General features: G+C 48.1%; 13 protein-coding genes across 13 annotated transcripts; 9 read left to right on the top strand and 4 right to left on the bottom strand.

The window, feature by feature from the left end:
- Positions 1 to 304: 304 nt before the first annotated feature.
- Positions 305 to 1698, top strand: DEU56DRAFT_972385 (uncharacterized protein). The gene is made up of 4 exons (XM_041359483.1): positions 305 to 620; positions 671 to 1015; positions 1072 to 1258; positions 1312 to 1698. Exons 1-4 carry the CDS (start codon positions 448 to 450, stop codon positions 1579 to 1581), a joined length of 975 nt encoding a protein of 324 aa, XP_041209265.1. The 5' UTR covers positions 305 to 447; the 3' UTR covers positions 1582 to 1698.
- A 72-nt stretch (positions 1699 to 1770) lies between these two features.
- Positions 1771 to 2209, top strand: DEU56DRAFT_735535 (NADH-ubiquinone oxidoreductase B18 subunit-domain-containing protein; the record flags this gene model as incomplete). Its single annotated transcript, XM_041348459.1, has 4 exons — positions 1771 to 1850; positions 1919 to 2002; positions 2059 to 2073; positions 2125 to 2209. The coding sequence occupies 4 exons, from the start codon at positions 1771 to 1773 to the stop codon at positions 2207 to 2209; spliced, it is 264 nt and encodes an 87-aa protein (XP_041209266.1).
- Positions 2210 to 2319: 110 nt separating this feature from the next.
- On the bottom strand, positions 2320 to 3289 carry DEU56DRAFT_912000 (SCO1/SenC-domain-containing protein; the record flags this gene model as incomplete). The annotated part of the gene is made up of 4 exons (XM_041357347.1): positions 2320 to 2675; positions 2731 to 2925; positions 2975 to 3071; positions 3128 to 3289. 4 exons carry the CDS (start codon positions 3287 to 3289, stop codon positions 2320 to 2322), a joined length of 810 nt encoding a protein of 269 aa, XP_041209267.1.
- Positions 3290 to 3400: 111 nt separating this feature from the next.
- DEU56DRAFT_302362 (uncharacterized protein) lies at positions 3401 to 3945 on the top strand. The gene is made up of 3 exons (XM_041345560.1): positions 3401 to 3697; positions 3746 to 3761; positions 3817 to 3945. The coding sequence occupies exons 1-3, from the start codon at positions 3577 to 3579 to the stop codon at positions 3902 to 3904; spliced, it is 225 nt and encodes a 74-aa protein (XP_041209268.1). The 5' UTR covers positions 3401 to 3576; the 3' UTR covers positions 3905 to 3945.
- Positions 3946 to 4165: 220 nt separating this feature from the next.
- Positions 4166 to 5259, top strand: DEU56DRAFT_799974 (uncharacterized protein). The gene is made up of 4 exons (XM_041353056.1): positions 4166 to 4392; positions 4456 to 4611; positions 4668 to 5091; positions 5144 to 5259. Exons 1-3 carry the CDS (start codon positions 4209 to 4211, stop codon positions 4772 to 4774), a joined length of 447 nt encoding a protein of 148 aa, XP_041209269.1. The 5' UTR covers positions 4166 to 4208; the 3' UTR covers positions 4775 to 5091; positions 5144 to 5259.
- A 1348-nt stretch (positions 5260 to 6607) lies between these two features.
- On the top strand, positions 6608 to 8356 carry DEU56DRAFT_912002 (uncharacterized protein; the record flags this gene model as incomplete). The annotated part of the gene is made up of 11 exons (XM_041357348.1): positions 6608 to 6725; positions 6791 to 6823; positions 6865 to 6893; positions 6945 to 7043; positions 7093 to 7121; positions 7180 to 7193; positions 7449 to 7508; positions 7564 to 7698; positions 7752 to 7983; positions 8040 to 8097; positions 8153 to 8356. The coding sequence occupies 11 exons, from the start codon at positions 6608 to 6610 to the stop codon at positions 8354 to 8356; spliced, it is 1011 nt and encodes a 336-aa protein (XP_041209270.1).
- Positions 8357 to 8774: 418 nt separating this feature from the next.
- Positions 8775 to 12414, bottom strand: DEU56DRAFT_800010 (alpha beta-hydrolase). The gene is made up of 16 exons (XM_041353057.1): positions 12221 to 12414; positions 12070 to 12165; positions 11857 to 12005; positions 11316 to 11802; positions 11150 to 11263; positions 10958 to 11100; positions 10748 to 10832; positions 10127 to 10649; positions 9998 to 10063; positions 9854 to 9945; positions 9735 to 9790; positions 9612 to 9672; positions 9491 to 9538; positions 9265 to 9440; positions 9000 to 9068; positions 8775 to 8946 (listed from the first exon to the last, which is right to left on the bottom strand). The coding sequence occupies exons 3-16, from the start codon at positions 12003 to 12005 to the stop codon at positions 8889 to 8891; spliced, it is 2127 nt and encodes a 708-aa protein (XP_041209271.1). The 5' UTR covers positions 12070 to 12165; positions 12221 to 12414; the 3' UTR covers positions 8775 to 8888.
- A 603-nt stretch (positions 12415 to 13017) lies between these two features.
- Positions 13018 to 14739, bottom strand: DEU56DRAFT_735573 (uncharacterized protein; the record flags this gene model as incomplete). The annotated part of the gene is made up of 4 exons (XM_041348460.1): positions 13018 to 13472; positions 13645 to 13834; positions 13882 to 14090; positions 14199 to 14739. 4 exons carry the CDS (start codon positions 14737 to 14739, stop codon positions 13018 to 13020), a joined length of 1395 nt encoding a protein of 464 aa, XP_041209272.1.
- Positions 14740 to 15520: 781 nt separating this feature from the next.
- Positions 15521 to 16482, top strand: DEU56DRAFT_912005 (uncharacterized protein; the record flags this gene model as incomplete). The annotated part of the gene is made up of 5 exons (XM_041357349.1): positions 15521 to 15607; positions 15661 to 15740; positions 15799 to 15843; positions 15904 to 15915; positions 15966 to 16482. 5 exons carry the CDS (start codon positions 15521 to 15523, stop codon positions 16480 to 16482), a joined length of 741 nt encoding a protein of 246 aa, XP_041209273.1.
- A 756-nt stretch (positions 16483 to 17238) lies between these two features.
- DEU56DRAFT_735417 (uncharacterized protein) lies at positions 17239 to 17676 on the bottom strand (the record flags this gene model as incomplete). Its single annotated transcript, XM_041348455.1, has 2 exons — positions 17239 to 17512; positions 17576 to 17676. Coding segments are annotated over 2 exons (375 nt in total), but the record flags the coding sequence as incomplete, so codon positions are not given.
- A 708-nt stretch (positions 17677 to 18384) lies between these two features.
- On the top strand, positions 18385 to 22068 carry DEU56DRAFT_942490 (uncharacterized protein; the record flags this gene model as incomplete). Its single annotated transcript, XM_041358950.1, has 10 exons — positions 18385 to 18575; positions 18626 to 18843; positions 18912 to 19117; positions 19166 to 19534; positions 19585 to 19745; positions 19794 to 20170; positions 20226 to 20448; positions 20505 to 20827; positions 20875 to 21521; positions 21692 to 22068. The coding sequence occupies 10 exons, from the start codon at positions 18385 to 18387 to the stop codon at positions 21734 to 21736; spliced, it is 2760 nt and encodes a 919-aa protein (XP_041209275.1). The 3' UTR covers positions 21737 to 22068.
- A 2-nt stretch (positions 22069 to 22070) lies between these two features.
- DEU56DRAFT_800025 (uncharacterized protein) lies at positions 22071 to 23196 on the top strand. The gene is made up of 4 exons (XM_041353058.1): positions 22071 to 22393; positions 22462 to 22533; positions 22588 to 22943; positions 22995 to 23196. Exons 1-4 carry the CDS (start codon positions 22328 to 22330, stop codon positions 23098 to 23100), a joined length of 600 nt encoding a protein of 199 aa, XP_041209276.1. The 5' UTR covers positions 22071 to 22327; the 3' UTR covers positions 23101 to 23196.
- A 3235-nt stretch (positions 23197 to 26431) lies between these two features.
- On the top strand, positions 26432 to 27556 carry DEU56DRAFT_942500 (uncharacterized protein; the record flags this gene model as incomplete). Its single annotated transcript, XM_041358951.1, has 3 exons — positions 26432 to 26849; positions 26909 to 27037; positions 27090 to 27556. The coding sequence occupies 3 exons, from the start codon at positions 26432 to 26434 to the stop codon at positions 27194 to 27196; spliced, it is 654 nt and encodes a 217-aa protein (XP_041209277.1). The 3' UTR covers positions 27197 to 27556.
- Between the last annotated feature and the right edge of the window lie 67 nt (positions 27557 to 27623).

Genomic DNA, 27623 nt, shown 5'->3' on the forward strand with positions numbered 1-27623 from the left:
CCAGCCGCTGATCAGTGGTCTTACCTGGCCTGTCACTGTGCCATCAGGGCTGATCACGAGTGCGTGTTAGCTATACCATATATCGGCGTGCAGACCGCTTGTCATGGGCAGTAGGATGGCATCGACAATTCCGTCCTAGCCAGATTTATAGAAGAAACTAGTCGTTCCTTCTCATAAAGACTGACGATGTCGGCTGTGGATTCGAATGCAACTAACTGAGTGCAGTATACTATATAACCAAGTTGTGCTCCAGTGAGAGTACTAGTGCTGCCAGTGCCACGGCGGTCACCACCATAAAAACTTGCACAGCCACTAAGAGCAGCCCTTCCTTGGGGTTAGGGTTCCGAACGCAGACGACAGCTTTCTAGCAGAACGCGTCACTGCTCGTCGCGCTTTCACGATCCACAACCAACGCTTATCTCCTTCCTTTAATTACATTCGCCCAAGATGCCGCTCGAGGCAACCATGATGATAATTGACAATTCAGAATACATGCGCAATGGAGATTATATCCCATCCCGCTTCGAAGCACAGTCAGATGCTGTCAAGACCATCTTCCAGACCAAGATTGATTCAAATCCAGAGAACACTGTTGGCGTCATGACCATGGCTAACAAAGGGTACGAGTCAGTTGCTTGCGCAAAACTACGATTGCTAACGTTTCTTGCAGGCCTGAGGTTCTCGTGACCCATTCGAAAGACATTGGACAGATTATCAAGGCCTTGCATGTAACATCATCGAAAATTGGCGGATCAATAGACATTCCTACTGCCATAAACATTGCCCAGCTTGCTCTCAAGCATCGAGAGAACAAGAATCTGCGCCAGAGGATAATAGTCTTTGTCGGATCTCCGCTGGAGGGTCAGGGCGCGGATGAGCGGGAAATGGTGAAGCTCGCAAAGAGGCTGAAGAAGAACAATGTTGCTGTTGATTTCGTTGCGTTTGGCGACGGCGTTGAGGAGGATACCAATGTCCTCAAGGCTTTCGTAGACAATACTGCAAATAGCGATAACTCGTGAGTGTGTTACCCCATCAGAATGTGTACGTAGATTGATGTGCATGGTTTTTCAGACATTTAGTGTCTGTACCACCTGGTACACACCTACTGTCAGATGTGATAATTTCTTCCCCAATTCTGTCGGAAGACCGGGGGATACCACCAGAGGCGATGGGAGACGTTGGTGGTGCATCGGGTTCAGGTGGCACCAACGCCTTTGAATTCGGTGTTGATCCAAGTTTGGACCCTGAGCTTGCAATGGTGCGCTTCTAAGTATGCTGTCGAATACGCCGTTTGTTGATATTTTTGTACAGGCCCTTCGCATGTCCATGGAAGAAGAACAAGCTCGGCAAGCAGCGGAAGAGCAAACACGTCAACCGGCTACCGATGCCCAGCCACAGCCGGAGTCAGCAGGCGGAGACAAGGATGACGAGGCCATGCTTGCTCAAGCTCTTGCCATGTCCGAACGCAACGATGTAGACATGGGTGAGGAGCAGGACGAAGACATGGATGAAGAAGAGGCAATTGCTCGGGCGATCCAGATGAGTATGAAACAGGAGGAAAAAGAACAAGGGGGACAGTAGTACTCTTACATATTACCACTTGTATTTTTCTCTTTGAGTTACACTGTTTTCACGAACGGCTTTTGCTTGAGCGTAGTATGGACAAACTTGAATATTCATAACAAATAGCACAGCCACTTTAACCTCATTCCGAGTCCGTTCGTTTCCTTGAGTCCTCGATTGGTCCTCGACATATTCTTGAAATCCTCCATGCCATCATCACTCACTGCATCACAGGAGGAGCTCAAGGCGGCCAAGGTGCCTTTGGCTTGGAGAGACCAGTGCTCAGCGTACGTACTTACTTTACTCTTCGGTTGAGAACGTATGACCCACAAAACTGTTGCCCGTGATACTTCAGACTTTTGATACCTTTGAATACCTGCCGGAGAGAAAACTATTATCTACCCTGGACTTGTGAGAATGAGCGTCACGGCTACGAGAAGTGAGTTACTCTTTGCTTTTCTATTTGCTGAGGGTCTGAAAGACGTACACCAACAGGTGCCAATACGATGAGTAGGCATTTCAACTACGCACCAAAACATATGATGCTCATTTTTTCTATAGCATGATGCGGAGGATGAAGAAAATGTCAAAATTGAAACACCAGCAAGTAGAGGAGGCTGCTGAAGCTACCGAAGCTATCATCTAGACGACCTTAGGGACGCTTCTTATCAATCGCTTTCGAGACGTCAAACAATGCGACGAGATAGATGAGTGGTGTGATATGCTAGATGCAAGATGCTATTGTATGCTGGAGTTCTACACTTTCCTCCCTGTCTCCTTCTCAAACTCCGAAATTTCCTTCTTTACCCGCTCAACGACCTCTTCTGATGTACTGCTCTGCCCAAACGCTTCTACAAACTGTCCATTTGGATCCATGAGGTACACATATATGGAATGGTCGACAAGGTAGTCACCCTTGGGATCTGCGTCAGGCGGGGTGGAGAAGTAGACGCGGTAGGCTTTGCAGGTGGATTTCACAGTTGCATAGTCACCCGTGAGACCGATGATACGAGGGTGAAAGTCAGTGAGATATGTCTTCATTTGAGGGACAGAGTCGCGTGCGGGGTCAACAGAGATGAATACGGGCTGAAAGATTGTCCCATAGTCTTTCTCTGTGTTTGATGTGGTGAATGCATGCCACGGCTGAAATAATGTATGAACACAAACCCAAGGACGTCAAGACTGAGCCAATCTTGTCCAATTCAGCAGGACATATGTCGGGACAGTTGGTGAACCCAAAGTAGACAAAGTTCCATTTCCCCAGGAGGTCTTTATCACAGAAAGGCTTGTTTTCGTGAGTCGTCAGCGTGAATGGACCACCGACATGAGCTCGTCCGACGCTGCGTGATTCGAGTTCCTTTTCTATGTGGATATTTTAAAACACTGTTGGGTAGGAATGCGAAGGACGTACGCCGTTGTTCGAGGAGCTTTTGCTTCTCATAACGGAAGTAATAAAACAAACCAACGCCTGTTGCAACGAATAGAGCTGCAGCCTTTGGCGTAAATACCTAGGATCGGATGCAAGAATGTGAACAAAGAAAGCAGTTATGATGATGAAACATACCCCGACAGTAGCTCTATCCCGTGCCCCCGACGTAAAACAACGTCTGCCAGGTGTTGTTGTCGTGTTAAAGCGCTCACACAGAGGTTGACGCTGGCATCGAATGCTGCGAGTTGGGAAAGAGGGCCGCAGTGACCTGAAATGCGTGGATGAGAGCTTTGACATTTTCAGGTCGAAGTTCCAAAAGCAGTCGAGCTTGACAATCACACCTTCTTTACATTTCTGCATCGCTACAATTTGCAAATAATTAGATTCATCAGCACTTGCCAGTGCACGCGTGACGTTTGAATTTGCCAGTACCCTATGTACAACGGCGAACCCGCGTAGGCTGAAGCGCTGAAAGCTGCCATCATTTTCGAATCTTCAGCGTATTACATAATAGATCGTGTTGATCCTTATAGGTCCAACCATTAATCGTTATTGTCGTCGTCTACCCTAGTCATTGTACGGCGATGCGGTTCTCTGTCCTTGCGTATATTACGTTGGCAGCTGCCGCAGCCCCACCACCGGTTACTAGCTCCAGTTATATCGAAGATGGCCGGTCCTCCAACAAAAGCGTTAGTATCGAGGAAGGTATGCCGCACCCTTATATACGAACATCATAGGTTGATCTAGGAAAAGGATGGGAAGCTGTGAAATGTGAGTGCGGACTACTTGCTTTTCAACTATTTCCTGACGTCAGCGAAAATTACGGACGCAATACACGGTCAATTTCATCACCTACTCATCCCTGAAAGGCGCTGCTTACAACCTAACAGAAGGACTTCATTCTTTGTCTGATTCAGTACACACGTGGTACGACGGACTGCACGTTTCAGACACGGGAGAGTCTTTCTGGCACAAAATCACAGAGCTCGGCCCAAATATCAAGGAATACGCAGATGAACAATTCCATCACGCCGTAGAGCTCTATCCGTCTGAGCAGATGACGCAGTTCAGAGTTTCTGTAGACGGCGTCACCACTACAGCTACCGCCTTGCACAAAGTCTGCAGTGGAGCCGTTGAAGAAAGTGGTGTTTCTCTCGACTCCATTGCAGAAGAGCTGGCAGATGCCTTCAGTTTCCTATTCGAAGAGCTTAAAGAGATGTTTCCGCCACCCGAGGAGGCTCCCGGTCACGAGAACCGTACGATGATGATTAATACGGTGCTTGACCGCATCGAGGAGGGTTTTCTACCGTTCGCCATCAAGCTCGGAGTGAGCGAAGAACTGCTGAAAAGTCACTCTACTTCCCTCAAGTTCGATGTTCAACGTGTTGCCGTGACCATAGGCAAGTCGCGAGCGGGCACCTGACTGTTCCGGAACATTGACGACATAATATTACATGATACAGGAGACCTTGTTGAACAGCATCCCGACATCGCCAATGCCCTCGTGTTCGTTGCGACTGCAGAGATTTTTGTACCTCTGATTGGAATGTTGCTTGAGGGGTGGTTACTTCGCTTGGTTCTCCGTTTTGTCGGATTTGGACCACAAGGACCAATTAAAGGTATGTTATTGTATAGGTGCGATACTGAGCAGCATATGAATGTCTGACGTTTTTAGGTGGAATTGCTGCGTGGGTGCAACGATGGCTGTTTGGTCCCGCCACCCCACAGGGTAGCTGGTTTGCGGTGCTTCAGCGCCTAGCCATGATAGGTGCGAAGATTTGAGTGGCCTTGAAGTTGTCCGAGTTCCAGCAGGCGTTTGCATCACATTGAAATTTTACGTTTGTACATTAGATGTGATTTATTGATACCCCAGGTCCTCAAGTGTACTAGTATTTCATATTTCATTTTGTGAATGCGCTTGCCTGTGAGCATTACATCTTCATGAAATTGAGCCCAGTGCCAAATGCTCGGATCCGACCAAGCTCAGGATTGAGCTCTTTTACGTGTTCGGGGCAGTAGCTATTAATAAGAACGACTGACGGTCTGGGCATATCGGGGAGATTCTTGTTGGTCCACTGCAATAAGTACGCGAACTTAAGACCTGCACCAAGACCGCTGGATCAGTTCAACTACTTCACACACAAAGTACGCACATAATGAATTTTTACACGCAGTCGCGTGCTAGTACTGTTGCCGAGACATATCAGGATGCTTTGAGGACTAGCGTGAATTCCCGTTTTAGTAACACCGTGCGACGACAAAATGCCTGAGCTCGCTATTGAGGACAGCGAGCAGGTATGATGATGAAACATACCCACCCTGACAGTAGCTCTATCCCCTGCCGCCGACGTAAAACAACGTCTGCCAGGTGCTGTTGCCGTGTTAGGGCGCACGCAGAGAGGTTGACGCTGGCATCGAACTTTGCTGCGACTTGGGAAGGTGGGCCGCAGTGACCTGAAATGCGTGAATGAGAGCTTGGACATTTTCAGGTCGAAGTTCCAGAATCCAAAAGCAGTCGGGCTTCATGGCAATCACACCTTGTTCTCTACATCTCTACATCGCTACAATTTGCAAATAATTAGATATTCACCAGCGCTTTGTCGTCTTTTGTCGTTCGTGCCGTTTTACCGCTTCGCATTCGCTCCCTTCATTGGCTTGGCTTTGATGTTGGCGACCTTGCACTGGTCAAGTGTACTTTTTGCCACTTCCTGGAATCACCCGTGAACTGCTTCTCGCTGATCTTCTAACTGTACCTCCAACATGCTGAAGATGCCAATCATTCGTACTTGCATCGTATAGGCTTGCAAAGAGATATGCACGGGTGGCAGCAAGGTGGCGGATCAAACAAATCATTTTTGCACGTTTCAAATTCGCAGAAGCTCTACCAATTGTAAGGACCATTGCCTCGCCGAGTGACTGAAGGTGGGAAGTACTTGATTGCTTTGTCATGATGGATACATTCTGAGAATGGCGTCGGAAACAAGGTGTCGAAATCACGAACAGTTACGTTTTTTCATCTTTTGCTGTGTTCAAGTGTTCCGCCCATGTACGCTGCCCCACATCTTTATGTAAATCTGATTAAGCACAGGCGTTGTTCCAATCCAATCCACGTCTCTACCCTACGAATAACGCGAGTAGAGCTCGACTCCTGCATTCGCATCCACTGCATCTCACTGCATGGTGCATTTATGGCGGCATGTTTTGCAGTTTTCATTTGATTAAGCGTTGAACGTTGAGGGTGTGCGTTGGCAGCTGTATGGTAAGTGTGTTATCTTGTTCAAGGGATGTATTACTAGCCTGGGTGGGCGGATCTCCCCTACTATTTCTAACGGTTGGTCTGGCATCATGCCGACGCAATGAGCCATTGTTGATCGATCGTTGATCTTATGCAACTGATGACACTATTATTAGGAAAATCAATCATGTGAGGAGATCTGAACCCGTACGATCACTTTCGTATCACCAGTATTTTATTCAAGTCCCGCTACATCACTTCGAACATGATGTCATATCCATCGACAGCAACGAATATCATCCCTCGATATCATTTCGGTCATCCAAGCCCTGGATGCTCCTGGATGGTGGTGGTATATCTAGCACAAATATCATCGTCGTATGTCCACCAAGTTTCCCGCTCCCTCACATCCATCCTCTAACAGTATGACCCTAGTCTCAGACGACCCTAGTTGGTGGCCACTCATCAACGCTTGGCGTATTAGCAGCTATTTTATAGGTTCGTGAACAGCAGTCAGAGTTCGGCGCTGATGTCTCGATCTGACCTTGATTGTGGTTTTCCAGTTGCCGCTAGTGTTGGAGTGGTATATGATTGGGGTGAGCACCATAGCATTAGAGAATTGCTGATTTCACACAAGTATTTCCAGCCCTTACGTTCGGACAAGAGGTATGTTGATCCTATGACCGGAACAGCCATCTCGCTAAGATTTGTTTATAGGTCGAACTGGTCTGGGTGAGCACAGTTCCACGTCAGAAGAACAACATTGATTTGCAACAGAGACAACGTTGGTCCCTGATGACCGTTTTCTATCTGACTGTACGTAGCTTGCCTGTTGTGAATTTCTGCTGACTCGACAATATCCTAGGTGCGCTATCTTGGAATTTTATATATTGCGTATGTTCAGAAGGCTTGACAATTGGTGTCGTGCTAATCTATTATCTCTCATAATCAGCCTGAACATACTAAGTATGTTTTCTCGCATTCACAGTGTTTGTTTCTTCTGACCAGTGGCATACAGTCAATGTTCCGACGATTTTGTTGACTGATGCAGTGAGTCTTCTGCACCAATGCCTGCTATTCCCATTCAATTAACCGCGACGCCCTGTAGGGGTGAGTGTCATTCATGATCAGCTTCTTCGTTTACTATCATGACTGCTACAGATGTGAGTCTGTTTGTGGTGTGTAATCCACCCAAGGCCCATCACTCACCGGATTTCTCAGGCCGGATTCTGTACCTCGTGTGGAGTTGGGCGAATGTTGTGGCATTTCCAATGCTGTGTGGTGAGTTGTACAGTAACAAGACCTATGATATTGACTTGACCGAAACATGTTGCAGTTATCATGACCACTCGGTTACATGCCATGTATCAACGATCCACAAGGATCCTGATATTTCTCCTCGTCGTTTGCTTTGCTGTCAACATTTTCGACGGAGTGGTCATGTCAATGGAAACGAGGGGTGCTTCAGGAAGTACACTTATTCGTTAATGAAAACCGTGCAGGGCGCTCATTGATGAATACTAGAGGAACTCATTCTCTCTGGCACCTATGCGTGCACGATTGGCCTTGCGGACACTTCCCAACTTCTGTTTTCCATGACTTGGATACTCGGCGCTGTCTGGGAGGTCCTCGCGCTGTGTCTCGCAATCTGGATTGCTGTAAAACACTTCCGTGAACTGCGACAACATTCGGCTGGAGGGATTATCGGGGACTGTTTCACGGTGTTGATAAAATCACACGTGCTTTACTTTGCGAGGTGAGCTCATATTGTGAATGTGGTTCCCTTTTCCGCTGAATGATTGAACACGTTAGTTATGTTGCCTTGTCTTGCTTCGGCCTCGTAATTAATTTCTCTCCAACGATCTCAGCGGTATGTCAATCTTTCACTGACCTCTGCATGCGACTGCGGTTCATCATTTCTATAGGACCAATTTTCCCTCGAAGCTCAGATTCTTCTTGGTTTTGGTCAGATTTTGCAAGTCATGCAGTCCTTTGTGCTAGGACCACGCCTCATCCTTGGCGTTCGAGAATTCAACGCTCGGCTCGTGGCTGACTCTGATGCAGCAACAGCCATGACCTCAATCGCTTTCCAGGAGCGCGTGCATATATCAACTGGCAGTGGCGTATAGGATGGGAGGTGCACGATGAAGTTAACGGTAATCTGGTGCTATGCAGGGAGCAGGAGAATTTGGCTTTTTCTTCTTGATTTTCAAGTTTCGTCGTGGTGCTTATTTATTTGGTGTTGCGAAGTCGATTTCAAGGAGACATGGGTCTTGGCACATATTTCGTCGTAATATATATTTACATGAGTTATTTGTTCCGCAGAATGTTTGAAAGACACAGGACAAGGTGTTGAGTCAGACCTAGGCCAACCCTAGGCCATTACCATATCTTTCGCATTTACGTTCGCAGACTCAAGTCCCCAGGCCGAGTTAAGCGAGACGGGGACGCTGTTCATTTCATTCGGAAGCCCTGACTCCCGTTTCTTAGTCAGATCCTTGTGCATACAACTTATAGTTGTAATTTAAGATGTTGTTAATAGGGAAAGGGGCTGTCGTGCATGAGCATCTGGGACGCGAGGAGCGATCACGAAGGCTCCCTCGTATAGTTATATGATAACTTATATCTTACAATTGCCCCGATTTGTTTCCAAAACATATCCTAAGAAAGCCCGACGAACTGATCAAACCACCTAAACACCTCATAGTGCCATTTCAAACTGTCCCAGTCAGGGCATCAGCTCATGTCCAGTGTGTGGAACTGTGTACGCACCTATTCGCAGCATCTTGCAGCAAATGGTTTTCGTCGGGGAAGATCAGAAGGCGGCTCGGAACGCCCAGCCTATATGCGTGTCGATGAGTAAGAATCACCCGCCAAATAGCAGTATCAAGAACAAGAGGGAGAGGAACGGTAGATTGAAAAGAAACAACAGGCAAAAAAGAAACAACAGGCAAAAAAGAAACAACAGGCAAAAAAGAAACAACAGGCAAAAAAGAAACAACAGGCAAAAAATAACGAAAGGAGTATAAAAACGTACTGCTGCAATGCATGGAAAGCCGCAATGCCATTTCCTTCAGGAAGCCTGTAATCCTTGCTGCTATGAATCGTCAGTTGCGGAGTGGACCACTTAGCAACGGTGTACGCGGGATTGTATTTCCGCGATGTTTCGATTGCGGCGGGTTCCCATGGGCGTCCTCCCCATTCGTGGTTGAACTACAGTGCTTTTAGTGGTTAGGGTTGGGCAATAGGGATGGGAGACGCACGCAGAACAGTTCATCAGTGGCATAACTACTGTAAGTACTGTCGAATACCTATTTCATGCCGATGGTCAGTACCTTTCAATCCTTTCGCTCTTTCATGTAGCCCGAGTGAGGGAAAACGCACACCATTGTGGCAGACTAGTGCCTTGAACCCAAATCCGAAGTCCGGGTTGCCTTGGATCCAGCTATGAAGAATGAAAATCAACATGCAAAATGATGTAAAAGACAAGAAGGAAAAAACACGCACTTGATTACATACCCACCATAACTCGCACCAGCAGCTACCGTGCGACTTTGGTCAATCTATGCGAAGAAGTCGACTTCAGGATGTGTTGAGTGAGGGGAAGACGTGGCGCAGAACCTCACCTCTGGGTATTCTTGAAGGATATACTTCCACCCCATCAATAAATCCTGGATCGGGCGGCCTCCCCAGTTATTACTGACACCATCCGTGAAGTCTATGATATTGCGTCAGCACAAGAGCAGACAAGAGAAGAGAGTACCACACACTCTGTCCGAATGAAGTGGATCCCGTTGGATTGATAGAAACGACCACGTATCCCTGGCTCGCAAAGACTATACCAGACGCAGCCCAGCATTAGCCCACTCCTTGTAACCCAACAAAAGAAAAATGTGTACCATTTGGGTTCCAAAACGTCGACCACTCATCAAACCATGCCCACTGCGGGCCTCCATGGATAGACAACACCGCAGGCCACTTCCTATTGACCCCACGTTGGAATCCAGGTGGAGTAATGACATAACCATGCGTGTCCTGCCCCTCAGCCGTACCTTTGAACCAGAAATCCTTCCCCGGGGAAAGATATTTTCCCTGGAGCCCTGGGGTAGCGAATGAAGTAAGGCGTGTAATAGTCGTCGCCTTCACATCTACTTTTCTTCCGGCTAAGAGATTTTCCTCGGCGACATCAAGCCCACTAAGCTCATACACTTCGTTCGGGGACGTCAGGCTAGAAAGCGCAAAGGTGGCCCTGCCGCCTGGGATTGGCTTGAAGCCAGATATAGAACCGCTGGAGGTGAGGGCTGTAGGTTGAGTGGTGTACGTGGTGTTGGAGGGAGGTGTTGGCGGAATTGCCAGCGCAAAGACCTTGATGCGGGCGTGATCGCCCGTAGTGGCGTAAATGAGGGCAGAGGAAGGGGAGAACTAGAATTGGGTTAGTTGGCTAGTACAACAGCACAAGTATGTGAGGAAGGTGTAAAACGCGTGAAGGAATTATAGAGAACCACGACAGCTGGACTCACGATGATAGAACCAGGGGAGCGGTCCCAGTCCTCCGTGATGGTGAACTGGACATCCTTGTTGAGGTCGTAGATTACCACTTTGGCGCTGCACACGTGAGGTCGACAGTGCAGGAAGAAGAAGCGGTGGAGCGGAAGTGTGTGTGTGAGCGGGTGAGAGGTACATGCGTGAATTCAAGTCAGGATAGCACGCGGATAGGCTGCATGACCCACCGATCACTCTCTTGCCCATCAAAAGGAAGTTCCAGCCACGCGACTTTGTCGCCAGAGGGGCTGAAGACGGGAGAGTGCGTCGCGCCTTGGGTGCCCGAGGTGAGCTGCCTGAGGTTTGTTCCGTCATGTGCAACAAGGTAGATCTACATGGCATGTTAGCATAGAAGGGTCAAAAGAGGAAAGCGCACGCACATTTTGCCTGGTGTGCATGGCCTTGGGGAGTTGTGGGTCCTTTGCAGTGAAGATGATATGCGTTTTGGAAATATCATAGTCATCCGCCTCACCGAATGGTTCCACGGGGGAAGACTGGCTCAATTCGATTTCACCACCAGCCCAAAGAGCTGAATCAAGCACTCACAAGTCCCGTCCCCTTCAGCGCGTTCACGTAAGCTTCCCCCAGTACCCACTTCGCACCTATGTTTGCCAGACTGACCCCAATGAGAGCCTTGCTCTTGGGACTGACCCATGTACCCCATTGGCGTTCAAAAGTTTGATCATACACCAGGGCAGAATTGCCCCGATTCTCATACGCCGTGTCCTGCTCCTTTACGGTCTCGAGGAGGCCATCAGGATACACGTATGCGGAAAACACGAGACGCTGAGCGCTGGGACTGTAACGGAAAGCGCTTGCGGTGGTGATGGGGAAGGATCCTACAAGGGAGGAGGTGTCAGAGGTGAGAGGTGAAGTGGTGATGGAAATGGTGTAGAGGCTCTGTGTGTCATCTTTTGTCACGACGTGTGCGATGGTGCGGGAATCAAGCCAGAAGGCATCACCACCGTCGGGCAAAGGAATGTCATAGATATGACCATCGCCGAGAGCGACGACGGAGAGCGACATGTGAGACCTAAGGGCCAGACAGTCTTACGACTATAGAAACAAGAAAAAAGGGGGAGCGTACTTGTGATCTTGGAAAGAGTACGTGCTGATGGGTACGATAGCAAGATCGCCGATGTCGTTTGGCAAGGGAGCACCAGGCCGAGGAAGGGTGAGCATATCTTGCGGGGAGAGTGCATTTGCATCCTCACTGAGGGTAAAGTCTGTAGCCATCTAAGGAATTTGTGGAGCAGAAGCTGGTGAAATGGAACTGGAATATAATGAGATATAATGGCACCTGAACAGCAAAGCCTCAGCCGCAAGAAAGGAAGTATACGCGTGGTATCATTAAGGCGTCTGAGACTAGGTTTGTATACGCTATTCGTCCACGGTCCTGGCCCAGCTAGTTCAGCACGAGGTGATCAATTTTATTGCTTGCTGTCACTCACCGCCGCGTGCAGCACACTTGACGATAGACGTCCGCGCCAACGTCGTGTGATTAAACGACGAGCACCGCGTGTTCTCGTGGGTAACGATCACTTCAGCTACTTCAGCTCCCACACTTGTGCACTGGATATTCATGCAGGTCAGATTCAGAAGATGAATTTGAGTCTTGACCGCGACCCTCAGGATTCAAGTTATTATAATCACCTGCGATGTACATACCAACGCTCTCGGCACATTGGCGGTTTCGGAGTTTTCCCTCAGGCAAGACTTGAATCGAAATGTGAATGATAAAAGTCAGCAGATATACGAAGAATGCTCTAACATTTTTGGCAGTGTAACTTTCTCATCGGTTCATCGGTTCACTGATGCAGCCCAGTAAGAATCGGTCAGATGCCCTCGGACGGAGATTGATGGATTTGTCACCTGTGACTCCCACCTACGCACGGTAACTATAGGAGATAATGCACGTGTGTCGCACCTGTAAGATCAGGCGGATGTAGTGAATCAAAGCCTCCTCCAATATCTCCTGGATAGCTAGGGACTTTATATAGCTGTAGGTACGCAGAGGGTTGTCAGTATTACCGTACTATTAATAGAATCACGTGATGCGCTTACCGTGCCCAACATCGCATAGTGACGGGAACGTTCGAGCTCGTCGTGTGACACGTTGAGCTCGAGTATCTCACTCAAAAGTGGTCGGATTGACGGCGCGTTTCGACGAACAGCACACCAGTAATAATTGCATTACGTATACGAGTCTTATGGGTCCATCAAAGTAGACTAAGGCAATGTAAGACTACTATTCATCCCCCTCCTCTTCGTCAGAAGATTCCACAAATTCAGCGCTTTTAGGACCTTCCTGGAGCTGGGCAGGGTTCTTCTTTGCTCTCTTCAATGGTCTATGATTCTCCTTATTTGCCCGTCCTGCGCTAGACCCGTCCTTACGCTTCCGAGGTACTCCAGCATCCGAACGCTTTTTTCGTGGTTTCCGAACAACTTCCCCAGCTGAACGTCGTGTATCGAGTTCAGACGCATGAGCTTTGACCTCCGCCGGTGATAAAACGGTCCAGTAGCACGTACGTGCCTTGAGAGCATCACGGAGCTTGCGAATGTCGCCGACGGTCCCGATGTTCGAAGGGCTGGTGAACTTGACACCATGGGGCCAGCCCACAAGGCGCACTCCATATGTTTCGATGACAGATGTTTCGTAGTTATTGTAATTCATTACAATATCTTTTTTGCCAGTCACGGCAACTGTGAATAATGTTAGAAGGGGGCGGCGTGTGTAGAACACATTGATACTCACCTAGGCCCCGGAGGATCAGTCTGCGTACCTGCTTTCTCACAGCTTCCAAAGAGTCACGTTCATTGAGGTCTACAGGAGCTGCATAAGTACCCGAGCTACGTAAAGAGGCGAAGGACTTACTTTGATTCTGGGTGCACGCCCACTGTTCGTATTGCCTAAGAAAGTCAGCCATGGGATGCTCGTACACATCCTCCCAAAAATCTTCGGAATTATCTGTGCCGTGCATCGCACTTTGAATGGTGTCGTTGATGTGACCGCGGACGACAAATAGTGTGCCGTAGACACCAGTCCGAACTCGCAGATCATCCAGCTTCAAAAAAATGAGTTTAGTTAGTTGCTGTCAAAATTCAAACGTACCTCCTTCACGATCCTATCTGTTGTGGCTACAACGTCTCGCGCAGCCGCCAGATTGTTCGCCCGAACACTAACAACCTTTTTTTGACGATGCTCCTCGAGAGCTGCAATGTAACCTTCCTTTTCTTGCCTGGTAAGGCCTTTTGTTTCAGGGTCAGCCGCAACCATCTCACGAAGTTCGGCCAACGAGTACCGAGAGCCTGCGGGTCGATCTAGTTAATGCATGATAAGCTTCGTGATACAATTGAGTAAAAATTGATCCGACTTACCTGCGTTCATCTCTTTCGCCTTGGCATGAACAAGTGCGTTGATTAATTGACTTTTGCGCGAGGTTCGATAATGCGTCTGACTGCCAATGATATCATTGATGTGCTTGGGAGTAACGTGGTGAGCCCGCGAGAGTGCTTCGATTTTTGTTTTCTGTGCATTTAAGTATTCAGCGACCGCGTCGTGTAAGTTCTTCGTTCGCTCGAGCCTCTGGTCCCGCTTGATCTTGCGAGACGCCTTCTGGGCATCCGTTAGTCGAGGTGGCGGTGTCCGGGGGCGGATAATCGCTCGTGTTGGGTTCCGCGCTGCCCAAGAGGACGTGTTTGCCTCACGGATTGATTCTGGGATCTCTACAATGGTGTCCGGCACCTCTGCTTCGGTGGGACTCGGCTGAGGTGATGGTGTGCGAGCAGATGGGGTGGGGAGCTCTGGAATAGTTGGGATATACGTAGCTGCTATGTCCACTGCTTCGGTGGGACTTGGCTGAGGTGATGGTGTGCGAGCAGGGGGGGTGGGGAGCTCTGGAATAGTTGGGATATTCGTAGCTGCTATGTCCTTAGTTAGAGCTGCAATTTCATCGTTGGTAAGCGGCATAATGTACAGGGACGGGTCATCCCAGTCAATCTGATTGATGTTGGGAACCCGTTCACTGCCAGTGCTGCTGACCGGATCAAAACCGTCGCCTGAAAGACCTCCGGTCGAGATAAAGTTGCCATTGGCATCAAAATCATCAGCCGTGTAGAGATAACTCATACTTGGAGCAGTGGGTAGACAAAGCGTAGACGGGGACCCAACTTCAGAGTTTGGCGTGTGACGGATCATATAGATCACACCAATAAACGACACGCGACACCGCCGACGCACCGTGCACGTCCTATCATTCAACACAGAGTTTGGCGTGTGATGGATCATATAGATCTCGCCAATAAACGACACGCGACACGCTGTGCACGTCCTATCATTTAACACCAATTTTTTTTTGAAAAAAAAAGGCATAAAACGGTGTAAGATCTTGAGGTTGACATGAAACCGCTCAGGCAACATATTAACGGCAGTGCAAAGCAGTGCTGATCGAGGCATACCTTCAATGTACATGTTGCATGACTCGGGTCCCCATGCGGACTTGCACCTGCATAAACGGCATGAGCCATTGGCTGTTGAGTTAGGGTGCTGGTATTCTACTGGCCGCGGTCGCATTTCCAGCATGCCAAAGCAAGACAATGAAGCAGACCTGCTTCAACTTGGACCAACAACTCATTAGGTAAGCACATTCTGCTAACAAGCGCTTAATGTTTAACAAAACATATCATCGATCATCTCGATCATTGCCAGCTGTTGATGTCTGATCATATTATTTTGATCTCATCAGTTATCTATGTCTCACAGCAGGCTGTCATCACCATCAGTTATCTATGTCTCACGGCAGGCTGTCTCGCAAATATTCCTTTTCCCCCAAACCATGGTAAGCATCTTTCTTCGCATTTGAATCTGCTTGTCTCACTTATGCATTCAAAGGGACATCCGACTCGGGGGAGATCCTGCAGCTCATCATCCAGGCAGCGCACAGCTACACAACGTTGGCTCTCCAAACCAGGGTAGGTCAAATCGTTTGAGTCACTGAAATTTTGCTTACCACCCCCGGGCCCCGGACAGAGTTCGAGAAGCTCAAAACGCCAAGGCTCGTGCTCGAGCAGCTTTGTGAGTCCATCCCCCATGCAACTCTACTGTTCGTGCTCACACGAATGTTTTTTTAATTAGAAATAGGGCAAGGTAAGCACTCATATATCGCCATGGGTATCATTTACTCAACGGATCTACAGGAGGAAGAAAAAAAAACTAACCGACGATCAAACAGCACCCATCGCATCATCAATTGACGACTGCGAAGACCTGTCCCACGAATCAATTGACGACTGCGAAGACCTGTCCCGCGATGTTAGTTGGGACGCCAATGATGATTCAGTGCTCACGATGGACAACGATCTGCCCTGCCCCTGTGACTCTCAAACTCTAGATTCCACCGAGAGAATCTTCCAGAGGTGGCGAAAGGAGTGGTTGGTGTCAGAAGACAAATGGGGAGAAGCATACGAGGAAGCGCTCGCGCACGCTCGCACGGAGGGGACACATGAGACTGATATTTTCCTTGATCAATGTGCGATGCATGCTTTGGAGGGGAGGACGATCTTGGAAGCCATACGGGGGATTGTACACACCAGTTGCCCTTATTGCAGGGAGCGTCTCAAGTACGACAGTGTTTTACTATACGATTTACTGGTTTCCGTGGTTTCGCAGGTAAAATTCATGGAGGTGAAACTAGATAATGAACATTGTAAATAGGTACTATCATACTCAATCTATAATGACTGGTACTATCAGCACGCGTGCCCGACTCCAGGCTGTCTCATGAGCATTGTAGCAAACACATAGTGAACATCACAATAGCGAACTCATAGCGAACGGGTAGGAACAGATAGCGAACTCGAGTGTACGGATGCTCGGGCTCGCGAATGCAACACTGTTAAAAATATTGAACAAGGTGAGGTGTTTGTTAGGTAGAGGCAGACATGCTTACTTGACCCGAAGTCTAGGCAACCGTCAGTCTGAGCATTGTCGTGAATACATAGTGAACATAGCGTATATAGCGAACTCATAGCGTATATAGCGAACTCATAGCGTATATAGCGAACTCATAGCGTATATAGCGAACCCATAGCGAACCCATAGCGAATGGATAGCGAACTCGAGTGTACGGATGCTCGGGCTCACGAATGCAACACTGTTAAAAAATATTGAACAAGGTAAGGTGTTTATTAGGCAGAGGCAGACATGCATACTTCACCCGAAGCTGAAAAATGTGGTGGTGATTCCGTGCGGAACATTTATGACTATGACAGGGCTGTATGTAGCGGTTGATGCATGATGCAATTGTTTGCCCAATGCTGGTCGTCAAAAATGAATCCCGTCCCTTCCATTCAACAACCCTTGCACGGTGAATATTCCAACAAATGTATGGCGCTGGTATAACGAGTAAGGCGCTTTGCGCAATTTCATTTTGTTATTCTAAATACATGACAGCGCACAATGTAAACTATATTAAAGCTGGCTCATTGTCTCTGTCAAGTCTTCGACCTGCAACCATAGGTCATATGAGTCTGAGCTCGCAGATGAGCCCACAGACAATGTAGGTGAAGGAGGGTTGGGCGAGGACTCTGGAGAGGATGGCCAGAAAGGGCCACCCGCCAGTGGAACTGCCCGAACCCTGCCTTCGTCACACCCGGCCTTATATGCTGCTAACGCCTGCTGAAACGACTTGTATCGTTTTTGAACATTACCGCTAACAAAATTTGTTCGCTCAGCAACATCAGCCCTGACAACACCGTCAAGACTTAGCCAATGCAAGCCAACAGATACCCAGACATGTCACACTTACCAGCGGTAAAACACGCCAACTTCTTGCCCAACCGTTATCACCCAGAATCCCTCGGGTGTCTGATCGGCTCGTGGAGGATGGATGTCGCTAGGCATTGGAAGGGCGGCCGTGACTTGGCAGGGTGTCTGCGCAACCACTGGTGAAGCCTGAGGCCGAGGGTGGGATGGTGTAGCAGTAGAGCAAGCTGTAGTGGAAGGGGGAATGGGTGCCTCTTTCTTTGGAATGGAACGAGTGCTGGTGAGCGTGGATGGCGTGAGGGATGATTTTGATAGGATGATGGATTCTTCTGTTGTCTTGCGGCTCCAAGTGACGGTATCGAATGATGAATCTATTATCGAGTGTCAGTGTATTAGTTTCTGGATGGGTGAAACACCCACCTGATAGTGTCATCCCTTGCAGCAAATTGTGCAAATCTCGAACATGATCACCCTGGGTAGGGCGGCTACTAGATGGTGTTGACATAGGAGCGATCTCACTAAGGACTTGGTCGGAGCGCTACAGATAATCAGTCACGTGAAAAATAGATCAGACCTTTACAGTAGTACAAACATAAGATGCGTCTGAATGACGCGGACTAGTGGAGCACGCCAGCGAGTCCGCACCAACATTTCGCTGCGATCCATTCGGCACATCAGGGCACCGAGGGACAACAATGGATTGCCAGCCAATCGCATGTCCAAAGTACTCAAGCACAGACAGTTGGTTCAGCAAGCGGCAAGTTCCAATGAGCGGCGGCAAGCACGTCTACAAGGTATGCTATGTTAATTCAACACTTAGAAGAAGAAGAAAAAATAACCTGTTGTAAAGTTATGAGTTTGGATGAGCGTCGGGCACTCGAAGCGCTGAAAGAGGGCAATAATACCACCATCCTTGACTGGCAGGACTGCGATGACTTCAGCTTTGGCGATGTTTGCAATGGAACGGAGCCGCTCGCCATCAGCCATGCTGGTGGCGAGTTTACTGACCTCGCAAGAGAGGTTCTAGGAGACTTTTGGAGAATGTGAGTGAAGTTTATTGTTACCTTGACATTTGACTTACCTTTGTGAGCAGCAACAATCGTGTTCGACGTGTGGATAACCGCACACGTCGTGATCGTGTCCTCCGCAGGAACAAGGCGTTTGCTGAGCAGATGCCAGTGATAACCGATGCGTACCTTGCGTGGAGCCTGGCAAGACGTAAGGAAGGGTTTTTTGAGAGATTGGAGAGAGAAGACCTGGATAGTGGCTCTGACTACGGTCAATGGCCAATCAGCGTGATAGATGTGTTCTGTGAGTGATTCGGTCTGTTTTCGTTTGCTTACTTTTTGATGTGACGGCATGTCTGGGCTGTTGTTTAGATGCTGAGAAAGTCAATCTTCGAATCTTGCCAACAGATGCCACTATCAGCACTGCGCTCGTTCGTCAAGGCCTGATGCCTTGTTCACCCATATCACCAACTGTCGGAATCACTACTGAAGCTCTGGATTTATACCGTGTAGCGCATCTTAGAAGTCCTCAATTGTCTATCCAGGCTTTCGTCAAAACCATGTGCGACTTGCATGGTGTATGTCTTCTGATTTCTTTCGCTCTTATTGTGCTGATTCACGTGCAGGTTGGTTTCCACAGACACCTATCTCGTCAATTCTCTATTGCGTTCGACCTATATCTTCAAGTTCGACGTTCGGTGGCTGCCATGGTAGCCGAATCACTACGACGTGACTCACCCGATTGGCGCCTGAAACATGCTTGTCCCGCATGTACATATACACTAACAGATGAACCACAGTTAACATTTAGCTTGCTCTACGCCATGGATGGCAACGACTCTTTAAAAAGAGTCCTTCGCAGATCTCTAGATACTGATGATTCTCTCAGTACATCTTCAGAACTTCCAACAGGGCAGCAACTGGCGAGCGACCGCTACCTATCTCGCACCTTTGTCGACCAATTCGCGCGGGACTCTACTACTGCAGGTGATGAGGTGAGGGGTGCCTTCTGATCTGGGTTGGTGATGGCTAATACATCTATTAGGATGTACATCTCGAGAACACGTGCGAGGGACGCTGGAAGAATATGGACGATACAAAGACGAAGAAAGCATGGGGCATTTATGATGAAACGGGCATATTTGTGGCCGTGTGCCGCCATGGATTCTCTCTGCTTGTTGCGGATATGGTACAGAGCGGGGAGCTGTAAGTTTTTTTTGATAGGTTGTTTGTGAACTAACAATTATTTGACAGCGCAAAGTATCCTCTGGCCGTTGTTTCAAAGTTGCTGGACGTATTTGGAAGCAATCTGGGTGGCGGATATGACATCGGTTGTCAGTTCAAGACCACACTTGACAACAGCTCCCTCGGACCCCTTGCACGGTCTATGCATCACACTTGCCTTGTCGGTGCCTTCCATGGACATGCGCACAGGCGATTGTGCCAACTTTTCTCGCTTACTACTTACATCAAAGGTTTGGGCCTCGAGGATCTGGAAACCTGTGAACGAACATTCTCAAAATCGAATTCATTAGCGTCTGCGCTACGGTACGCAAGTGTATTCCATAGACAACAGTCCATCGACACATACTTCGAGCACAACGACGATTTTGAAGTGTACGCTAATCTTTGTAAGCTGTCTTGTCAAAACTCGATCCTGTGCTGACAAATCCTTCTGTTTGCTAGCCGACTTTTTATATAACAACTACAAGCAAGCGCTTGACGTTTTGAATGACGGGGATGCGACCCTACCGAACTTGATGCGAGATCTCAAAGTTACCGACGAGACCGTGTTCGAGCACTGGCTGGAGGAAGAAAAGGTATACCTTCAAGGTCTGACACGAGAACCGGAGGTTGAAACACTGCACATGGAGTATTGGCAAAGGTTGGTTAGTCTTACTGCGAGCGAGTGAGTTTAGATGTTGATGTACGGGCCTTGTACTCGCTGACACAAAATTCACATAGGGAAACTCTGGACGCTGCAATAACAGCTTTCCAGGGCTCATCGCACCTCGAGGCTGCGCCATATGATGTGCAGGCGAAGAATACTCGCAATGCTGAGAGTGCCCGACGGCATGCTCTTGAGGACCATGAGAGGTATTTGAAGCTCGTTCAAGCACTTGAGTGCAGGCTCGAGATCGAGAAACGCTGGACTCCTCACGATGCAGAGTGGCAGAGGGTTGGAAGACTCGTGGCCAACCGGAAGTACCAGCGTGCGCTGGATCGACTCGAAGGATTGATCGTTGCACGTATATTTGAGCTGACGAGGATGAACCGTGCGGGCACAGGTGAGTAAAAAGTGGTATATTGCTTGCCGATTCTAACACTAAGCCAGGCTACAAACTGCGAAAGCATATTGCTAAGGCATTGCAAACACGATCCGTCGCCATCCGAACGGCCCTCAACACATACAACGCTATCGCTGGGTCAATGCACCCTCCCCGCCGGACACTTAAGTGGGACGAGGTCGTAGAGTACGCGTTCCTCGCAGACTTCGACTTGCTACGTGATACACGTGCGGACGTTTCTCGACACCCTTGGTCATCGGCTGCTGCTCGTAGCGCGATGGACCTCCACTTCAAAATGTGTCGGGCGCGCGAAGAGATTGAGCGCCTCGATACTGAGGTACGACGCCTCGTGACCTATATACGTGATGAAGAGAGGTATCTACGGGAATGTGAGAATCAGTTAAAAGACACCAGCCCAGCACTCGCACATCAAATCGCCATCCACCGAAACACTCGAGGACGCTTCAACTCACGACATCTTAAACGGCTTTACGACATATCAAAGCTTCCGGGTTTCAGTGGGACACTAACCCCTGGTGTTAGCGCTGACACAAGTCCCGGGGAGAGCGCGAGTGTAGCTAACGCACAGATCCCCACCCAGATGCTTGTTGCACCCCTCCCTGTTGATCACACCGCATCCCCCTTAGACGTAGACACCCAGGATGACCTGGATGACGAGGAGGAAGAGGACGAGGTAGTGGAACAAGCCTCTAGAAGTTTGCACGATGTTCTCCTTATTGCTGATGACTTTTCACACCTCGGTATTCATGATGACGCTGAAGAAGAGTAGTACTGGTCATTTACACGTCCTTGAACATGCATGTATTCCATACACTATCGCAATTATTACTGGTGCGCTGTTAGTCGAAACGCGCCGTCAATCCGACCACTTTTGAGCGAGATACTTGAGTTCATCGTGTCGCACAGCGAGCTCAAAGGTTTCCATCACTATGCGGCGTTAGGCACAGCGACGCACGGTAACCGCATCACGTGAGTCTAATAATAGTACGGTAATAACAATAACACAACTACGTACCTACTACCTACAGCTGTATATAAAGTCCTTCGTTATCCAGGAGATATTGGAGGAGGCTCTGATTCACTATATCCGCCTGATCTTACAGGTGCGACACACGTGCATTATCTCCTATAGTTACCGTGCGTAGGTGGGAGTCACAGGTGGGATTTGTAGGTTTGGAGTAGTCAGTAGACCTAGATTGATGGAAATCTAAACTTATGCAAACAAAACGTTGAACACCATGTGTTTGATTTGAGCTGATAAGGCTGTGCACGCGGAATTCTCTTGCACGCTGCGCAGCTCAACATGTTCAACGAGTCTCGAGCAATGTTGATTTTGTACTTTGTCGAAACTGAGGCTACCCGAAATCAATCCAAAGGCTCCCATGACATCACAGCTTGAATGACATACGCAGGGCAGCACAACAATATCACGGTATTCACTTCTCTTGATTGTACCATCATCATGTCTTTCAGATTTTCATGCCTCTAAATCATCACACCCTTTCTACACACTCATACTCTAGTTTAAATGACACTCAGGCAATGGCGAGTTCCTTTTCCAAATTTTGTAGCATCATCAAGTCACAGGAAAATCACTGATCCTTTGGTTTTAGACTTCCACATCACTGGCAGAACATGGACCATTGTTCCGACGACCACTCAGTAAATCAGCATTGCATAATAACGTGAGTTTGTTGCTTCATTTTCGTGCCCAAACGTCTCCTATACACTACAAATAGGGCGCATATAGTCACTCTTTCGACTCAGTGTTTCAACTACAAGCTCCACGAGCAGCAACTTGGAAAGTGTTGATATCCAACCCGAAACGGCCTAGAGTGGACGACAGCCTCTCTCTCTCGGCTTCAAATCTGGTAAGCATTGATCCTATTCCTATTGTACATTTATTCGTGTGTTCTATCCAGGTTGCCGACTGTGTGTGGACCATGCCAAACGGATACTCGCAAGACTTCAAGATATATTGGGACTCGAGAAAACCTGTCAAGCGGTATCTTTTTCATTCTTCTTCTATTGTGTTCTGGTCTACTAATTGTAATGGTTACTACTGCAGAGCTACGACATCGAGGCTTCGAATCTGGTAAGTACCGATCCTATTCTTGCTGTGCACTTATTCATGTGTCCTATCCAGGTTGCTGACTGTGTGTGGACCGCGAACACATTCGACGTTCTCGCGAAGTCCTCCGGTGGCACGCTGTATTAGCTCGGCGCTGCGTATCGTCAGCGGGGGTGGATAGTAGGACGGAGGAGCTGGTGCGAATGGGCGGGCGGGTAGCCAATTTTTATAGTGTTTTTTGTTGATTTGTTGTCGTATAAATGCATTGTTTTCCGTCAATTTGCGTTGACAAAATCTGAGAACCAATGGATGCAAGTAATATATTAAAATCTACGGAAATCTAACTACTCGATGTTTCGTCGACTGGCATCAATCAGCGTTGCTGTGAGTCGTCTGAGCATCGACGGTACGCGCCATTTGTCGACGCTCGTCGACGGACATCATACTTTTCAGACTCCATCGATTTCCGTCGTTCTCCGTCCGAGGGCATCTGACCGATTCTTACTGGGGATGCAGGCTAACGCCGCTAACCACAAGTGCAATTGCGCCCAAGGCACGATCACTTGATTGCTTTGTCATGATCATCGGACACATTCTGAGAATGGCGTCGGAAACAAGGTGTCGGAATCACGAACAGTACTAGTTACGTTCTTTCATCTTTTGCTGTGTTCAAGTGTTCCGCCCATGTACGCTGCCCCACATCTTTATGTAAATCTGATTAAGCACAGGCGTTGTCTCAATCCAATCCACGTCCCTACCCTACGAATAACGCGAGTAGAGCTCGACTCCTGCATTCGCATCAACTGCATAGTGAATTTATGGTGGCATGTTTTGCAGTTTTCATTTGAGGTTGTGCGTTGGCAAGTGTGTACATATCTTGTTCAAATCTCTTTTATTCAAGGCCCGCTACATCACTTCGAACGTGACTAGTATCTATTAAGACAGCAACGGATATCATCTCTCGACCGCATTTCGGTCATCCAAGCACTGGATGGTAGTACTAGTATATCTAGCACGAATATCATCGTCGTATGTCCACCAAGTTTCCCGCTCCCTCACATCCATCCTCTAACAGTATGACACTAGTCTCAGACGACCCTAGTTATTGGCCATTCATCAACACTTGGCGTATTGGCAGCTATTTTGTAGGTTCGTGAAGAGCAGTCAGATTTCGGCGCTGATGTCTCGATCTGACCTTGATTGTGGCTTTCCAGTTGCCGCTGGTGCTGTAGTAGCGTATGATTGGGGTGAGCATGATAACCTTAGAAAATTGCTAATTTCTCACCAGTATTTCCAGCCCTTACGTTCGGACAAGAGGTATGTTGATGCTATGACCTGAGCAGCCATCTCGCTAAGATTTGTTTGTAGGTCGAACTGGTCTGGGTGAGCACAGTTCCACATCAGAAGGACAATATTGATTTGCGACAGAGACAACGTCGGTCCATGATGACCGTTCTCTATCTGAGTGTATGTACCTTGCCTGTTGTGAATTTCTGCTGACTTGACAATATAATAGGTGCGCTATCTTGGCATTTTTTATATTGTGTATGTTCAGAAGGCTTGACAATTGGTGTCGTGCTAATCTGCTATCTCTCACAACTCAGCCTGGGCATACCGGGTATGTCTTCTCGCATTCACCTTGTTTGTTTCTTCTGACCAGTGGCATACAGTCAATGTTCCGACGATTTTATTGACAGATGCAGTGAGTCTTCTGCACCAATGCCTGTTATTCCCATTCAATTAACCGCGACACCCTGTAGGGGTGAGTGTCATTCTTGACCAGCTTCTTCGTTTACTATCATGACTGCTACAGATGTGAGTCTGTTTGTGGTGTGTGATCCACCCAAGGCCCATCACTAACCGGATTTCTCAGGCCGGATTGTGTACCTCGTGTGGAGATGGACGAATGTTGTGGAAATTCCAATGCTCTGTGGTGAGTTGTACAGAAACAAGACCTATGATATTGACTTGACCGAAACATGTTGCAGTCATCATGATCACTCGGTTATATGCCATGTATCAACGATCCACAAGGATCCTGATATTTCTTGTCGTCGTGTCCTTGGCTGTCAACATTTTCGACGTAGTGGTCAATGCCATAATAACAAGGCAAACTTCAGCAGGTACACTTTATTGTGAATGAAAACCGTGCATGGCGCTCATTGATGAATACCAGAGGAACTCATTCTCTCTGGCACCTATGCGTGCACGATTGTCTATGCGGACAATATCCCACTTCTGAATTCCATGGGTTGGATACTCAACACTGTCTGGGAGGTCTTCACGCTGTGTCTCGCAGTCTGGATTGCTGTAAAACACTTCCGTGAACTGCGACAACATTCGGCAGGAGGGATTATCGGGGACTGTTTCACGGTGTTGATAAAATCCCATGTGCTTTACTTTGCGAGGTGAGTTCATATTGTGATTATGCTTCCCTTTTCCGCTGAATGATTGAACACGCTAGTTATGTTGCCGTATCTTGCTTCAGCCTCATTGTTGAGTTGTCTCCGACGATCTTAGCGGTATGTCAATCTTTTGCTGACCTCTGCATGCGACCGCGGTTCATCATTTCTATAGGACCAATTTTCCCTCGAAGCTCAGATTCTTTATGGTATTGCTCAGATTTTGGGAGTCATACAGTCCTTTGTGCTAGGACCACGCCTCATCCTAAGCGTTCGAGAATATCACGCTCGGCTCGTGGCTGACTCTGATGCAGCAACCGGCATGACCTCAATCGCTTTCCAGGCGCGCGTGCATATATCGACAGGCAGTGGCGTATAGCACGGGAGATGCTCGATGAAGTTGACAGTAATCTGGTGCTATGCAGGGAGCAGGAGAATTTGGGTTTTTTCTTGATTTTCAAGTGTCGTCGTGGTACTTATTTATTTGGTTGTGCAGAGTGGATTTCAAGGATATCTAGACATAGGTCTTCGCAAATATTTCGTCGTAATATGTATTTAAGTTATTTGTTCCGCAGACCATAATTGACAGTCCGGACTCGAGAGAGGCGAGTTATGCCATTTGGCTTGTTCAGTTATTTGCGTTCTCATCCAGATCACGCCCCTACCCTACAAAAAGCTAACAACGTCATAATAGATCAAGACATCGACTCCAAAAATCGTACCCATTCATGCGATGATAACGTAGGCGAGCACCTCGTAGGCTATGCATCTCCCCCGCCGCCCATTCAAAACATCGATACGTCAACTGCGGGTTGCATAATGAAATTAGTGTGTTGCATTCTGCAATTTATAGGTAATACATCTATCATGATTTTTTCCCTCAAAAGAACCAATGAAAAGGTGAAGGATCGGGCGAGTGATTGAGCTCACTGTCCTCGTATTTTGCCGCCGTGCGGTGTTACCAAAACGTGAAGTCACGCTAATCCCCAAAACATCCTGATACGTCTCGGCAACGGTACGCGACAATGTGTGTGAAAATTCTTTGTGTATTCTGTGCATTGTGTGTGAAATAGTTGAACTGGCCGTACGTAGGTTGTACATTCACAAGCAATGGTAGGTTCAAATATCCAAAGGTTTACAGATGAACTTTTCCAGCATGCCAAAAAAACCTATCCCTCCGAGAAGATGGCAGAGTTCAGGAAGTCTGTAGATGCCGTCGCAAGCACTCTTACAGCACTGCACCAAGTCGTCAAAGGAGCCACGGACGTACGTGGCATTCCTATCGACTCGGTATTAAAAGAAATTGGAGGTGCCTTCTGTGTACTATTCACAGAGCTTAAAGAGCAGTTTCCGCCACCCGGGGAGGCTCCCGGTCATGAGAAGCGCATGATCATGATTAACACGGTTCTTGATCGCTTTGAGGAGATTTTTCTACCAGTTGCCATCAAGTACGGAGCGACCGAAGAACTGCTGAAAAATCACACCAGTTCTCTCAAGTCCAGTGTTCGACATATTGTGGTGACCATCGGTACGTCACAAGTATTTGATCATTCCAAAACGTTGATGACCCAATATTAAATGACACAGGAGACATTCATGAACAGCATCCAGAGCTCGCATGGACCCTCTCATCCATTGCGACTGGCACACTTGCACAGGGGCTTATTGTCACGACTCTCCGCATATTTGGGCTTGGGGCATCGGGACCGGTTAAAGGTATGTTTTTTGTATGGTTGCGGCACTGAGCAACCCATCATATGATCTTTAGGGACTGCTGCTGCATGGTTGCAAGCGTGGTTTTTTGGCGCAGCCGTTCCGCGGCGTAGCTGGTTCGCGGTACTTCAGCGGTTAACCATGAGAGGTGCAAAGCTTTAATTGGCTTGCATGCTAGCGCGAGTTCTTGGAATCTGGAGGTGTTTGATCCCTGGGTCTGATATGTTTGCGATTAGATACTGATACCTCATGACGAGCTTGAAGTGTTTCAGATTTCGCTTCGTAAATGTCCTTGTTCGGGAGCGTCGCCATCTCCATAACGCTGAGCCCAGCGCCAAGTGCTCAGACCCATGCCTGGAGCTTTTCGGTTTTCGGACCAGGCAGATATCTTTAGTGGATAAGACAAGCAAGCTGGTTGACTTATTAACTTACAACGTGGCATACGCACCTTAGGAAGCAAGGGTCACATGTCCAGATTTCTCTCGTTGCCAAAGATCAGAGCTCAGATGACGAGTGAACTCATTCATGGTACGACTTGGCAACAAGTGGGTCATATGCGTGGAACTACCGTTGTTGGGGGCCTCTGCTT

The sequence above is a fragment of the Suillus clintonianus genome (genome assembly GCF_016758775.1).
Source record: "Suillus clintonianus strain FC179 chromosome Unknown DEU56scaffold_29, whole genome shotgun sequence".
Taxonomy (NCBI): domain Eukaryota; kingdom Fungi; phylum Basidiomycota; class Agaricomycetes; order Boletales; family Suillaceae; genus Suillus; species Suillus clintonianus.

What these genes read in the sequence shown, in the direction of transcription:
- DEU56DRAFT_799974 (XM_041353056.1), top strand. Translation starts at nt 4,209, where the DNA reads ATGTTTCCGCCACCCGAGGAGGCTCCCGGTCACGAGAACCGTACGATG. An exon ending in ACGTGTTGCCGTGACCATAG is followed by an intron (nt 4,393 to 4,455) that starts GCAAGTCGCGAG and finishes TACATGATACAG; the next exon opens with GAGACCTTGTTGAACAGCAT. An exon ending in ACCACAAGGACCAATTAAAG is followed by an intron (nt 4,612 to 4,667) that starts GTATGTTATTGT and finishes TGACGTTTTTAG; the next exon opens with GTGGAATTGCTGCGTGGGTG.
- DEU56DRAFT_800010 (XM_041353057.1), bottom strand. Translation starts at nt 12,005, where the DNA reads ATGGCTACAGACTTTACCCTCAGTGAGGATGCAAATGCACTCTCCCCG. An exon ending in GCTCCCCTGGTTCTATCATC is followed by an intron (nt 10,650 to 10,747) that starts GTGAGTCCAGCT and finishes ACCCAATTCTAG; the next exon opens with TTCTCCCCTTCCTCTGCCCT. An exon ending in CTGCAAGATGCTGCGAATAG is followed by an intron (nt 8,947 to 8,999) that starts GTGCGTACACAG and finishes TGACTGGGACAG; the next exon opens with TTTGAAATGGCACTATGAGG.
- DEU56DRAFT_972385 (XM_041359483.1), top strand. Translation starts at nt 448, where the DNA reads ATGCCGCTCGAGGCAACCATGATGATAATTGACAATTCAGAATACATG. An exon ending in ATGACCATGGCTAACAAAGG is followed by an intron (nt 621 to 670) that starts GTACGAGTCAGT and finishes CGTTTCTTGCAG; the next exon opens with GCCTGAGGTTCTCGTGACCC. An exon ending in TGGACCCTGAGCTTGCAATG is followed by an intron (nt 1,259 to 1,311) that starts GTGCGCTTCTAA and finishes ATTTTTGTACAG; the next exon opens with GCCCTTCGCATGTCCATGGA.
- DEU56DRAFT_302362 (XM_041345560.1), top strand. Translation starts at nt 3,577, where the DNA reads ATGCGGTTCTCTGTCCTTGCGTATATTACGTTGGCAGCTGCCGCAGCC.
- DEU56DRAFT_800025 (XM_041353058.1), top strand. Translation starts at nt 22,328, where the DNA reads ATGCCTCTAAATCATCACACCCTTTCTACACACTCATACTCTAGTTTA. An exon ending in TAAATGACACTCAGGCAATG is followed by an intron (nt 22,394 to 22,461) that starts GCGAGTTCCTTT and finishes CTTTGGTTTTAG; the next exon opens with ACTTCCACATCACTGGCAGA. An exon ending in ACATCGAGGCTTCGAATCTG is followed by an intron (nt 22,944 to 22,994) that starts GTAAGTACCGAT and finishes TGTCCTATCCAG; the next exon opens with GTTGCTGACTGTGTGTGGAC.